The sequence below is a fragment of the Anopheles gambiae genome, chromosome 3 (genome assembly GCF_943734735.2).
Source record: "Anopheles gambiae chromosome 3, idAnoGambNW_F1_1, whole genome shotgun sequence".
Taxonomy (NCBI): domain Eukaryota; kingdom Metazoa; phylum Arthropoda; class Insecta; order Diptera; family Culicidae; genus Anopheles; species Anopheles gambiae.
The window spans coordinates 30,702,656-30,715,902 of record NC_064602.1 but is presented as its reverse complement, the minus strand read 5'-3'; the positions used below and the strand labels follow the sequence as shown (position 1 = coordinate 30,715,902).

Here is a 13,247-nt window from a genome sequence, read left to right as displayed (position 1 = left end):
GCACAAGCAGTGGCTGCCATTTAAGGGCTCCTCTCGCTTACGAAACGAAGCTTTCAGTTTGATCAGCTGTCGAGGGTTTACCTTCACAAGTCGTTCGCGCAACGTGGTCAATCATCGTCCCGAGCGAAGGCGCAATGCGTATCTTGAAGCTTTAAATGTGCATCTTGATTTGGGCGACCAAATGAGCGTTGCGTGAAAAGGTTGAGCCCTAGTGTAAAGGCAACGCAAAGAAGGCAAGCGCGTGCGTAGGAAGTTGTACAGCTTCTTCATCGACGACCCAAACTACCACCACTTGCGCCTCCGGGGGTCAATTTGTCTCCGGTACAACAAAAATCAAACGAAACGAACCCCGTTCATATTTCGTGTATCGTGTGTGTTCCCAATATTTTCGAAATGTTTGTTTGCTTGTCATCACGTACCAAAAGGCGAAAAAAGCTCCCCCCGCTTTCGCATGTACGGCTATCTCATCTCCTGCTTAATCTTCAGCTCATCGAACATTGTGTTTAAGCATTAGCGAGCTTGTTGTTGTTTGTCCCGGGCAGCGCGTATTGTTTGTTTTTGGCGACCAAGGCGATCAATGCCCACCGCACACTGAACTGTATAAAAATGACTTCTTATCTGGTGGTCTATCCAGGGGCAGGGGACAGTCACTTCACATGCAAATACGCTTTTAGCCTACGCACAGGGTTGCATATTTGTCTTTTTATTAATTTTTGAGTTGAACTAGTCGACTAGCTTTTATTTCTTTTTCGAAAGAGTACATCAACGGTCACTCAAAAGCATTAGCACATCGACAAAAAAATGGACGAAAATGGTGATCAACACGATTGTAAGCCGCCTCTACTACACGATCTATTGAAAGGCAGCTATCTGCATTCGTACGAACCGACTGTCGATCGTTAACGATGTAGTTTTCAATTTATTATGGAAAGAGCAAATAAAATGCTCAACATTTTCGACTAGGCACACTCAGCTCCATCAACCCACATTGTACCTCCTTAAGGGTGGGTTTTAAATGTACAACTCTTAAGCATCTGTTACGATGAATGAACGTCTTCAGCGAATACTTATCGCTAGACGAATTGGTAGATTGATTCGGGCGTGATAGTAATGCTCTGTTGATGCAAAATTATTAAGCTTTTTTTAACTTTGGGACTAGATCACACTGTTTGACGGATATGTCAATTATGTCGAAACGCTTGCTACTTAATTATAAATGCCTACACACAACATAGGCTTTCCTGAGGATTATAGACACTAAGTATAGGTTTTTATGTAAAACCCCGCTTAGAAAGTCCCTTTAAAAAATGGTCTATTTTGAATAAATTTCGTTACAAATAAGCAACATTAAAGATGAAAGTTTGTGGTTTGTAATTATTACAATTCGATACGTTTCTCCCCATTTTCCGTGAGTGGAAGAGGGTATGCGTGTGTGTCGATTTGAGTGGAATGCTTGTAATACTTTAAATTGATCCTATTCGAATTTTGGAAGTGGGCGGTGGCCAGTCGCGAGAGGTTAGGTTTGCGTAGATAATGTGGCTTAATTAGGAACAATTTGGTTCGATATGCTTCGCATGCTTCACTCTCCCTATGTTTACGGCAGTTGATGAAGAAAGAAGAAAGTAAACCTAAAAACACATGCGCGCGGGTACGAGGAGCACGTTTTGCAAACACAACATTAATTTGGCTGTGTTCGTTCCGGAATCGCTGTTGTGTTTTTGAGTGGGGGGTGGACTAATCCGTAGCAAATTGAAAACAAATTTGTAGATAAAGCTCATCCGTTGTTCGGCGAGTGTGGCTGATGTTAATGATTTTTGTTTTGTTTCACGCATGTAAGAGTCGTCGTGTGTCCGAACGCTAATCGAATAATAATCCTGCGCGGCGAGCGAGCGAAGGGTAGCGCCATTCTTGTTACTGCTTACCAGCAGCGATGAAAACCACTTTCGCCATTAAAATATGTGTGTAAACCCGGGGGGACCGTTTACCGGCCCGGTTCAATCTTGAACGCTGGTTGCGGAACTAGTCACTAGTGCTGAAGCTCGTGGTGCTGGCCGGCCGCATGGAGCCTTTTCGGCCGGTGGTAGCTGAGCTGAGGGGTTCCGCTTTCCGATGCGCCGATCCGTCCGAATTAAGGTTACGGTGTTTGTAAACCGGCCCGGCTCGGCTTTCAAAGCATGCGGAGGCCCAGCTTCACCGTCGGGTTTGGCGATTTGCATCGAACCGTAGACGAAATTGGCTCGATTCACGCTGTGTACAGGCGGTGAAATGGGGTTTTTTAAAGAAGGTTTTGGAACGTTCTGCGTTGTGTTGGCGCGATGAAGGAGTATAATAGACTCTTTAATAATAGAGATTGCAAAACAGCCATGTTTGGCAAAGTTCTGCGCAAGCTCTCGTCATGCAATTTCGCCTAAAGCTATGCAATTTGTCATAGGAAAAATCTATTTTATGCAGAATATTAACAGCAATCGAATATTTCAACAAAACAAAATTGACGCTTTACTGTACGTTTAACTTACCCTGCCGGATACGCAAGGACGCCGGTGGTGGAGGATACATCGAGCCCGGCGCTGCTGCATACTGTTAAGCCTAGGATTTTCTTCAATTTTATCTGTAACGACAAAAGCGACAAAGAAAACAACAAACATTAGTCAACGAAGCACACAAAGCAGAAGGGTTTTTGTCATTCATTGCGGAAACGGGAATGCTGGCGCGTTTGACGGTCACGATTGTAAAACAGAGGCCCGCCGCTGCTGCTCGATATCTAAAAACTGCCCTTTTTCTACCCTTGGCCTGCAGATGGATAAGTTATCTCGCGCCCTCCGCCCCGTTTGGATGTGATAAGGTGGTGGTAGTACGGCGTATTAGTCTCAGCCAAAGCAAACGTCGACAAATCGCCCTATCTACGTCAACGCAGCGATAGGAAGCTTAAATGGCTTTTTAAGCGAGGCGTTGCTGTCTGTCTGTCTGCTTCACAGAGCGCTTCAGTTTTAAAGGTCGAGCTCCCTCTCCTGCTAATTGCCACGAGGTCAATGACAAAGTGATGCATTGTTTTTTTTGTGTGCGTTTGCTAAAGCTTTGCAGCTTCATATGTTGCCAAACATGAGCATTAATAGGTAGTGCCGTGGAGGGAGAAGTGTGCAGAGAAAGAGAGAGAAGGGAGGGAGAGCAACATCCTAAAATTAACTGCTACCGTCGATGATTGCCCATTTATTCGTTGGCGGCACATACAATCGATTGGAAATTGCGGCTGCAGTCTCATTGTGTGGTCGTTGCAGTACATCATGCAGGGTTACTTACACCGCTTACTATATGTGAATAACTTAAGGTCGTAAAATACATTTTAACAATATCAATTGTAGCTCGAATGCGGGCTAGTCGCTTAGATAATTTGCATTTGGCAAATAATATTTGACAAACTCAATTGTTGGCTAGACAGGCTAACCCTGTAGAATGCTGTGTGAAAAACGGTGCGTTGCGTAAGGTTATGTATGGAATTATGCAGCGGTAAAGGCTGGAAAAGACCATTTGAATACAATTATTGGGCAGAGATTGATTTCAAATGTATGTTCAGCTAGATTTGTGCTTTAATTTTTCCTCCAAAAGTATTGCAACCAATAGGAAAAGGTTAAAATGACTTTAAAAAACACATACAATTCAACAAAACACGATTTATAGAAATGACTTGCCTGAGGCCTGGTGTTATTAGAAAAAAAGTGGAAGCAAAACAGCGAAATTGAAAAAAACGTTTGCTTCCCCCCCCACACACACACACGCAATCTCATGCCACAGGCTCTGGCGAGCTGGCTCTCGCCCTACATAAAAGGGTTTCCCGTGTGTGCGCCGTGGTTGTAGCTTTGGTAAAAGTTCGAACGAGAGTTTTGCGCCTCCCGGGAGGGTTTTCCGTGCAGCAGCAGCAGCAGCAGGCAATAGAAAGTATTTCATGTTGTGCACACTCTTCCACACGCTGTACAATCACCTTCTTCTGGCTGGACACATTCACACAGAAAGCCATATAGAAAGGAAGGATTGGGGCTTCGTTGGTAGGTGAGCTTAACCTCCGCCTGATGGTTTATGCTTTCGCGGGGAAGGCAAAAGTTACAATGTCAATAAAAATGCTTTAAATTTGGAGGAAAACCTAGAAAACGTAAGGAGTGGTGATGGAAATGTATTGTTGCAAAAAAGAAAAAAAAAGAAGGCAGGATGGAACATACTACTGCAGCGTTTTTGCGCCACTTAGCTTATGCATATTTGAGCAGTGTGCATGCAGCGTTCAATGCGATTCTTTACAACCCGACGACTCCCCCCCCGAAACCCTTTTGTCCCAAAACTCATATTTAAAATGGTGCCCTTGGGTGCATTCCCCATGTGATGGTGGAGTTTTAGTTAGAAGTTAAACGCTGGGAGGCATTATTTCACTACAATGCCGAAAGGTGCGTCACGTCAGGGCACGCGTGTGTCACGCGTTGCATACACCCGTGGCGCGCGCGGCCGGCAGCACCGATAGGTCATGGGAAGTGTGGCCGCCTTACAGTCAGAAAAGGCGCGGGCTTAGCCCGGTCTGGAGCAATTCGAGCAACGATCTCGCTTACAGACTTTTGCTTGAGATGATGGCGGGGCGGACCGTCTATGTGTAATGGTGGTGTTGCGATTCGTCGTGAACTTTCCGTCAGTTACAAGTTGCAAACCGGAGGAAGTTGCTTCGTGCCTAACAAAATTAAATTAAAATACACTGTTGATGGGGTGCAGCATGAGCCCGAGAGGTCTATAACACGGCGAGTATCGATGTAGCATTTTCGATGCAAAACTTTTATCTCATTACAAACTTTTAGTCCCGGAGAGCGCGGCTGTGTGAAGTTTGAATTAGTGTGAACAATAAGGGGGGTTTGAAATTAATTACTTCGAGAGCAAGTGGTAAGGTTCGTTGTTTAAAATCATGTTTTAAGTAGATTTTTAAGAGTATTAACTACACATAATCGTGATGAAAGTTGGTGATCTAAAACGTAAAGGAAATTGGTCCGAGTAAGCTTGGTCCAACCATTCTGCCAATTAATAATGAAACTGTCCGACCAAATAACATTCGGTTCAATAAACTCATCCAGTTTCTTCGAGGTGGAAGAACAGAGAAACATTTTAAGATTGCATGATTTCACTCAGCATTGTTTGTTTTGCTTCTCCCGTCGTCCACAGCTGACACGGTTCGCTTGACAGTCGGCTCTAATTTGGCGAATGGACCCGCGTCGTTCTTCAGGAGTAGCAAGACGACAAACGCTTTCTTGAGTTTTACCTTTTTTTTTTTGCACATCAGTAAATTATTGCTAATCTTTCTCCAAACCTTCTCATCTTCCCCCAAAATGAACGTAAAATGGTAGAGCGGAGGGCATGAAATGAACCTTGCTGTTCCCAGCAGCAGCACCAGCACCACCTGCAGACAGGCAGGAAGGCAATAAAACATTTCGTTTTTGCTCACGAAATTATTGTGGTGCTGGGATGATTATTATACACCTTAAAGCGACTGTAGTTTACCATTTGAAACTGACCCCACTGCTGGTGGGTGGATATGGAGTGTACAATTAGTATCATTTCGGTCTTTCCCCCAAAAAGCTGAACGCCTCTCCCGGGGCAAGGAAACATAAATTGGCAAATGGAAGTTCTCTTTTTGTCATCCGGTGGAGTGGTTTTCATGCTTGGTACTTGGTGGGCAAAATTTACTTTCACGCACGAGTGCTCATTGCTGTCCGCTGGGATGGAAGCTTTAACGTTTTCTTGAACTTGAAATGACTTCAGAGCGAGCAGTAGGAAAATACAAAAAAGTTGTGTTTTTAAGATTAATTTCTTTGTTTTTGACTCTTAAAACACTATACTTCAGTGCTCTAACATTATTACATTGTAACATTTTACATAAAGGGTAAAATGTCTTCAAAATGTGTTACTTGTATGCTCCATAACAGGTTCAAAAACCTCCCAAAAGGCCCCCGAAAACCAACATGTCTTGCATGACAGCATACGGTGGGACACGTAAAGTGTTCACGCTCGAAATAATATTGCTCGAGCAGTCAGCAAGTAATTTTCCTTGTACACTTGCTGTCATCTACCGGCCGACACAAGTCGCCACACGTAAATTTCAAGGCCACATGTACTGCTGTGCAATCCACACCGAAAGGAAGACGGATTGTTGTTGACGTTAAAAAGCCGGAATGGAAAATTGTTTTTCCCTGCCCGCATCAACCATCAACCGCACAGTTTTTGTGGCACAGTTCATGCAGAACAGCAGCAGCAGCAGTGTGTGTGGGAAGCGAAAAAGTTGGTACATTAATTTGTTTTTCCTTTCTTTCACAACATGTTTACTTGTTGTTCATCTTTGCTTACAGACGACGGATTAGAGATGACTCCGAATGCATCCATCTTCGCTGAAAAAAACACACACACAAACCATGATGCGATCATGAGCGGGAAACGTTCTTGTGAAAGCTGTTTGTTGTACTTCAAATAGAGAGAGAGATAAGTAGGTCATCTAGCATATGCGCGAATTGTTGCATCCGGCGGGTGGTGGCACAGTAAAATGCGCAACGAAAACCCAACTATGGCCACCCGCTCTTGTTAGTCGGGTACCGCCGCCTCATCAAATCATAATCACCGTCGGCGATCGATCGATCGAGACGGACGACACGTTTTCTCCAGCCGGCGGAGGCGCTGTCCGGTTCGCTTGAAGCAGCATGAATACTAGGCCAGTAGATGAAGCGCGCTCGATGAGCCGCATCCCCGACTGCTCCATTCTTCGAAGTGTTTCGAGTCCAAGTTGTCCGATGATGTTGGCCGCAGGGCCCGGCAGCGTAATCCGATACAAGCCCGGAAGATGTGAGCGGTCCGGTTTGCGTCTCGGGCACGTGTGTGGTTGAAGTCGAGAGCGCTTTGGGTCTCTTGCGGTCTAATAGTTTCACATTCACCGAGAGGAAATATCTTTGGAATTGGATGGGGAAAAAGGGAAGCTTGCGAGTAGCCGCCTACCTAACAAACTAAACATCGACATTGCCGCCACCGTATGAGTTCCTTCGCTTGCGTACTGACGACCATATCTTGGGGGATGCAGTTGCAGATTCCGACTTCGGAACAAAGAGGAATCGGTTTTTGATGTCCCGCGTGCCACATACATACTATACATGCCCCAAAATGGTTGAACTGCACTCTGAGCAGGATCTTCATTCTTATGCCCATTTCCGGGGAGGCATCTACCACGCACACACCACGCCAAACCTTCCTCCAGCTGGCCTTATGGAAGTCGTTTCCGATTGTGTCATAAAGCGTGAATTAATTATTCGCGACACTTTACCCAAGACACCTAGCCGAGCTCCAGGAGCTCCGAACGAGCCGCGTGTCTAGGCCGCAACGACCTAGCAGCAGCAGCAGCAGCAGGCCTTCGCGTGGAGGAATTTTCCACCCACAGATTTGAAATTCCAGCTTGGATGTTTATTGGATTGACGTACCGGGCCCTTTTGTGAAGCGGACGCTGTGTGTGTGTGGTGCTTGGGAGGCGAAGTTTATGACCTGCAGTCTATGATTTCCTTACCCAACCCAGTCGATCTGTACGGAGGGGTGAAGATCTGTTCAGTGAGTGCAAGTGCTTGGCTTCTTGGCTACTTCATTACTTACGCCCGACATCATATCGTGTAATTTAATGTTTTACGAGGTTGTTGAACATTCAATTGCCAATTCGAGCCAGCCGGGAGGGAGAACTCCGTCGTGCGGATGGATTATTTATTTCCCATGAAGCAGCGTTGGGGAGGGTTTTTTTGCAGTTAAACTCTCGACACTCACACACTGTGGCGAGGTACTTGAGCGAGCGTAAGAGGATTATCAGGAAAGGCAATCAAACTCATTTGCTCTAATGCGTCCGTGGCAGTGGATAAGCTGCCCAAAAGTTGAAATTGAGCTGTTTCTGTGTGTTGTGTTTTTTTCTGCAATTCACTTGAGAATTAAAGTAATCCGAGAAGCTAACCTTGACCTATATCCTCGCCATTGGCGTGCACAGATGACGCATATATTTGACAGTTGATGTGACAGTTCTTAAGCGATACTGAATGGGAAACAGATGCTTTTAATCTTAAACTAATGAGGCTTTACTTCAAGAAGCAGACATCTCAACATCGAATTGTTCTTCATTTGAGTACTTTAAAAGATATTGATTTATCCACATTTTTTGGGGAGTTTGACCAAATGTCAAACTCCATACAAGCAAAATAGTTGGAATCGTAAAAACCCACGATAAGGTAAATTTACACCCGGAAACATTTTCCCATTCTTAAACCTGAAGGTCTGATTAAGCGCTCGTTTAATTTCATTTCATGGCCAATGCCTCCGGTGCAATACAATTTCCCACCCGAACAAGTCTCTCCGCTCCATTCACCGGAAGTGCACGCATGGGGCTGTTTGCATGCGTATTTGAATATGCAACTGCTGGTGCAATCGCAACTGCGCTGCGCATCGCTTGGTTAGCCTTCCATTGCTCGCGGATCGGAAAGGCAAACCGACGGGGCAGCAAAACATATATAAATCAAAAACTCGGTACAGGAAGTCTGATTCCACCCGCCCGATAATGAGAAGATGAGCAATGAAAGCTGTTTTCACCAAATTCATTACCACCACGCAGTTGCAGGCAGTTGCGTGCGTTTATTGGACCTTCGTTTGGGGCTTGCTTCCTGTTTGAGGGGTTTTGTTTATTTCCAAGCAATCACAGCAGTACCTACAAAAGAAGCAGCTCACTTCCGATTTTCGATCACTCCTACACAAATTGCTGCTAAAGAGACTTCTGTTTCCTTTTAGAGTATGGGCTGGGAAGAAATAAATCACTTATTTTTTTCGGGCGACAATCCTAACTCCATGATCAAAGCTGACGGCTCTACCTCAAAGCGCAATTGAACCGTTTACACACGTTGTACAAGATCGCCCAGCAGTTTGCGCGCATGATTAATTGCTTCATCGCAAACGATCTTCACCCGAGATTCGCCGCCCACCATCCTCTACGCGAATATACTTCGGTTCGTATAGGAAATGGACATGGAAGAGATTTGCTTCGGTAGGAAATATATGTGGTGTCACCTTTTTAATTTCATCTGTGTCGGACACACGGTTTGCTAACGCGGCCGGGTTCGTGTCGTCGCGATAAAGGCAACGAACAGCGCTCGTGTTAAATTAATACCGCGTTGAATTAAAATCACATTCATTATTGTGTGCTTCCAGCAGGAGATTAGAGGCTCCTTTCGGAAGGGTTAGAATGCCGTTTTCCTGCTACATGACGTACATGGAATAGTGCTTTGTGTGCGCCTCGTAAGGTTGAGGTATTCGGAGCGTAGGATTTGAGCGATTTTATTGTGGATTGCTGTGAGGGTTGCGATGGTGGCGTATGAGATTTTTACATGGTCGAATAGAATAGAATCAAACGGTGCAGAATTGAGAAGATTGCGTAACAACGATCGCATATTTGGTGTTGTAGTAGGAAGATCTATTATCTACGATTCGATTCACAGTAGGCAGCACTTCTGTCAAGGGGACTGTGCTCGTGATCTTGAGCGCCTTGTGATACAAAATTAAATGAGATGCTTAATTTATTGAGTCAAACGGACAAAAACGTAGAATAGAAGTCATTTGTTCGATTGTGATAGATGGATATTTTATGACTAATTTATGTTTTTCTGGAACAGTGTGAAGCGCTTATTTGATAACTTCTTGCATCCTACGCAATTGCACAAAAGCGTTTCAATAAAAATCTATTCATTTCACTCATTTGTTGCGGTCATTCAACAAATCAGAGGAACAAAGTTTTTCCAACTCCAACACCCAGAGTAGATACTTTAAAAGGATGTACCACTTGCCCTCCGTCAAACGGTGATCATTTTTCTCTCGGGAAGTCGCTTTCATCTTTTCCATTTACATCTTTCACCTTTCGCTCTCTGTCTCGGTATGTGTGTGTCCAGATCGACGGTTGGAAGTTGCATGAACGGAAAGCAAAAGTGCGCTGGCAAAAGGGCGCCTAAAAAGAAGCGCTAATGGGTTTTGCATGCCCTGAGAGTCTTCAGTGTCATTTTCTTCCTCATTTCCATTCCGAAATTTCAAACGAGCCGTTTCATTAGACCTGCTTAAACCGCCCGAAAGCATAATGGAACGACCGGGGCCGGCACAACAGCTTGTTGCGTTGCAAAGATATGTTTTCCCACTTCCGCTCTTTTATTGGACGAAAAAGACGACACAAAAAAAACAGGAGAAAGAAACGGAAAATTTGCTAAAATCGTACGTTTGCCATGGAAATTGGTAAAGGTCGAGTCCAATTGCACCAACCACCAGGCGATGGTGGTGGTCGAAATGAAATAATGGTTTTGCATAATTGGGTTGCGCTCATGTTGCCGTGTTCGCAGTGATCCGGAGTGAATGGGATGAGAGGGAGCGCCGGGTCAAGATTGTAACCGTCTTTTCCGGCTGAAAAGTGAAACCATTTCACTACGGTACCACCAGCCTGGCATGAGGGCTTGCCTAAACGTGTGTGCCGGCACATGAGAGTTACTGTCTGTCAAGTGGAAGTCGTCGTTCCGGGAACGTGGTGTGCATTTTCCGAGGTTATGAGATAGTATTATGGATTGGTTGGGGTGGTTGGGGTGGCAATTTGTCCCTGCCAGGAACTGTCTGCTTCGCTCCCAATGGTGGTCAATTGCAGTTTGCAAAGCTAAAAAGCAGGAAGTCTTGCCGGCATATTAGGGACGATGACCGGTGGGATGGGTAACGATTTAACCAAAACCATCAGCTGTAGCCGTTTGCACAAATCGAATTACCGGGGCGACCGACCGGTTGGGTGCAATGGACCCTAAGACGTGCCCACTTAACTGCAGCGTGACCTTTGATCCGTTGGGTGAGGGAGAGCGAGGGTAAGAGACCGATGTCTTTGGAGTAACAAGAAAGGAAGTGCAAAAAGGATTAGAAAACGTGTAGGACACCACGGAGGCCGCTCAGTGAGGACAGTAATTTAATTAAGCCAAGACAGCAGGAACACATGTTTGCCAGTATGTGGTGAAATTTTCGAAAGAAAATGTTGGAAAAATGCTCTGTATCTTTGCTCTGTTTAAATAATTTGACACAGCGAGTGACTTTGAACGCATATTGAATAGAAAAACTAATGTCACAAAACATTATCAGATACTTTGGGCTTTAAACAACCTATTCCAATAACACTTTTACCGTGTTCCAGCTACGTGCGTGAGTGGCCCGTATACTACTGACCCACCAAAACGTCACACTCGTCAGTCCGAACGGTCCCCAAAACCTACACGGGCAGAGCGCGAGTGTCGAGCAGCTGAGAGCTCCAAGCAAAACAAGCCTTCAGTTTTTACGATTTAATATTTATCGACGAATCGGTTGTAGTACACCGACACCGGCTGACCGACCGACCGACCGGCCGTACCGGCGGGGACAGTGGTCAAATAGGCGCACATAAATTAAATATTGATGCAATTTAGACCCCCACACACGCATCTCGCTCGGTGGAAATGGCGTCGCAGAAACGCTGACCATCATCATCATCATCGCCAAACTCGGGGTGGTGAAGGAGGTAGCTCGATCGAAGGCAAATAATCGATACAGACGTGGTTGGTTTAAAAGGTGGGCAGGCAATATTACTAGTGCTCTGCACAGCATTGGCGACTCTCAGAATGGAGTCGTTGGAATTGAGGAGGGACGAACAAAAAAAAAAATGGTATAAATGTCAGAAAGCTGTCTTTTTAGCGCGTTAAAACGTTCGCAGCGATGTAGCAACACCCGACAACACTCACCTTGCAAATCGATTAAGACGGTGTGTGTCGGAAATGTGCTTCGGAAATCATGTCGTATTTAACACGTTTTTGTAAGAGCGAGAGGTGTGTTGAATGCGAAATGAGGAAATATCAAATTAAGAGAATATTTTCAATACTTTTTCAAATTAAAAAGAATAATTAAGCAAATTTATTCGGTAGAGTGTTTTGAATAATGTTTTAAATCGAGAATTTGCCCTTTAAACGTTGAGTTTTATTCTAAAATAAAACATGGCAAAACAAACACTACAACTAGGCAAAGCACGGTGAACTTAAAGCGTGAAAAACTGAGTACAAGAGCACTTTCTTTGCCAAACTAGGCAAAGAGTTTCAAAAAGCTGCATTTAACTTCTCTCTTTTTGTGCAACTTTATTTGAACGAACAGGAAGTTTTATTGCAACACAGCACGGAGTGTGTGTTTTTTGCCTTTTAAATTTATATTTCCGCCTTTCCGATTGCAACTTTCCAAACTGAACAAATGCGTGGCAAAAAAAAAAACAAGCGTGGGAAGATAGTGGAAAAATCGATACGGTTACGCGAATCGAAAAATGGCTAGAGCCAGAATGAACCAGAATGAACTTTCGGAATGTTTTCCCGGTGATGCCATGGTGGATAGATAGCGAAAGGAATAGAAAAAAGGCAGACGAATAGTCGAGCTTGCTTGGTAAATAAATAAAAGCAACGACAGGAAATTGGGAAGAAATCAAGATAAAGTTTTCAAAGAAAACACCCCCATTTCCCCAGCAGAAATGACGATCGAAGGAAGAGGTATCTTCATTTAAAATGCACACCAAAACACATGTCTTTGAATTAAAGCATTAAATAGAACTAAGAATGTATTGCTTTTTTGAATCCCTTTTCATTACTGAAGAAGCTTTTTTACTAACACTTTCTCTGTGTTGGTGTGTTTATAATTCCACCCCAAAATACGCGCCTTCCTACTTGTGCGAAGCACTAAAAGTGCAGCCACACTTGTTATGCAGTTTTCATTGGTGCAATCAAGCATACCGAGCAGTTGGTGTGTGTGTGTTAATGGCGAATGCATTTCCTGTTGCCAAACGCGATCGGTATCGGGTGCCTCGTCTTCACGCCGAGCAGGTGAGAGCGTGTATGTGTGTGGCCTTAATGCCGTCTCGCCAGTTGTAGCCATATAATTTGTTTATTGGTCATTTTTTGTGACCATTCTCGGTCGTTCGCTTCTTGCAACCTCTGTAACACTCATATACTAACTAAATGGTAAGCAAGCCGTTGGATGACTTATAATACCGTATGTGTGTGAGAGAGAGAGACAGAACAGCTCCAAAGGTATAACAGACCAACCAACCGTTAGCAAAGCACATACCGTTCATTTTTTCTTTCTTGGCCGCCCGTGAGACTTTTCCAGCGCTTTCGCGCAAGCTTCTGACGATTTGCATAAGC

General features: G+C 44.5%; 1 protein-coding gene across 8 annotated transcripts in view; it reads right to left on the bottom strand.

Moving 5' to 3' along the window:
• Positions 1-13,247, bottom strand: part of LOC1280252 (uncharacterized) — a 107,686-nt gene that overhangs the window by 16,574 nt on the left and 77,865 nt on the right. For all 8 annotated transcript variants that reach the window (XM_061661664.1, XM_061661661.1, XM_061661667.1 and 5 more), the window contains one exon: positions 2,517-2,608. In XM_061661664.1, the coding sequence (XP_061517648.1) occupies positions 2,517-2,608 (92 nt within the window). The remainder of the gene's footprint in view (positions 1-2,516; positions 2,609-13,247) is intronic.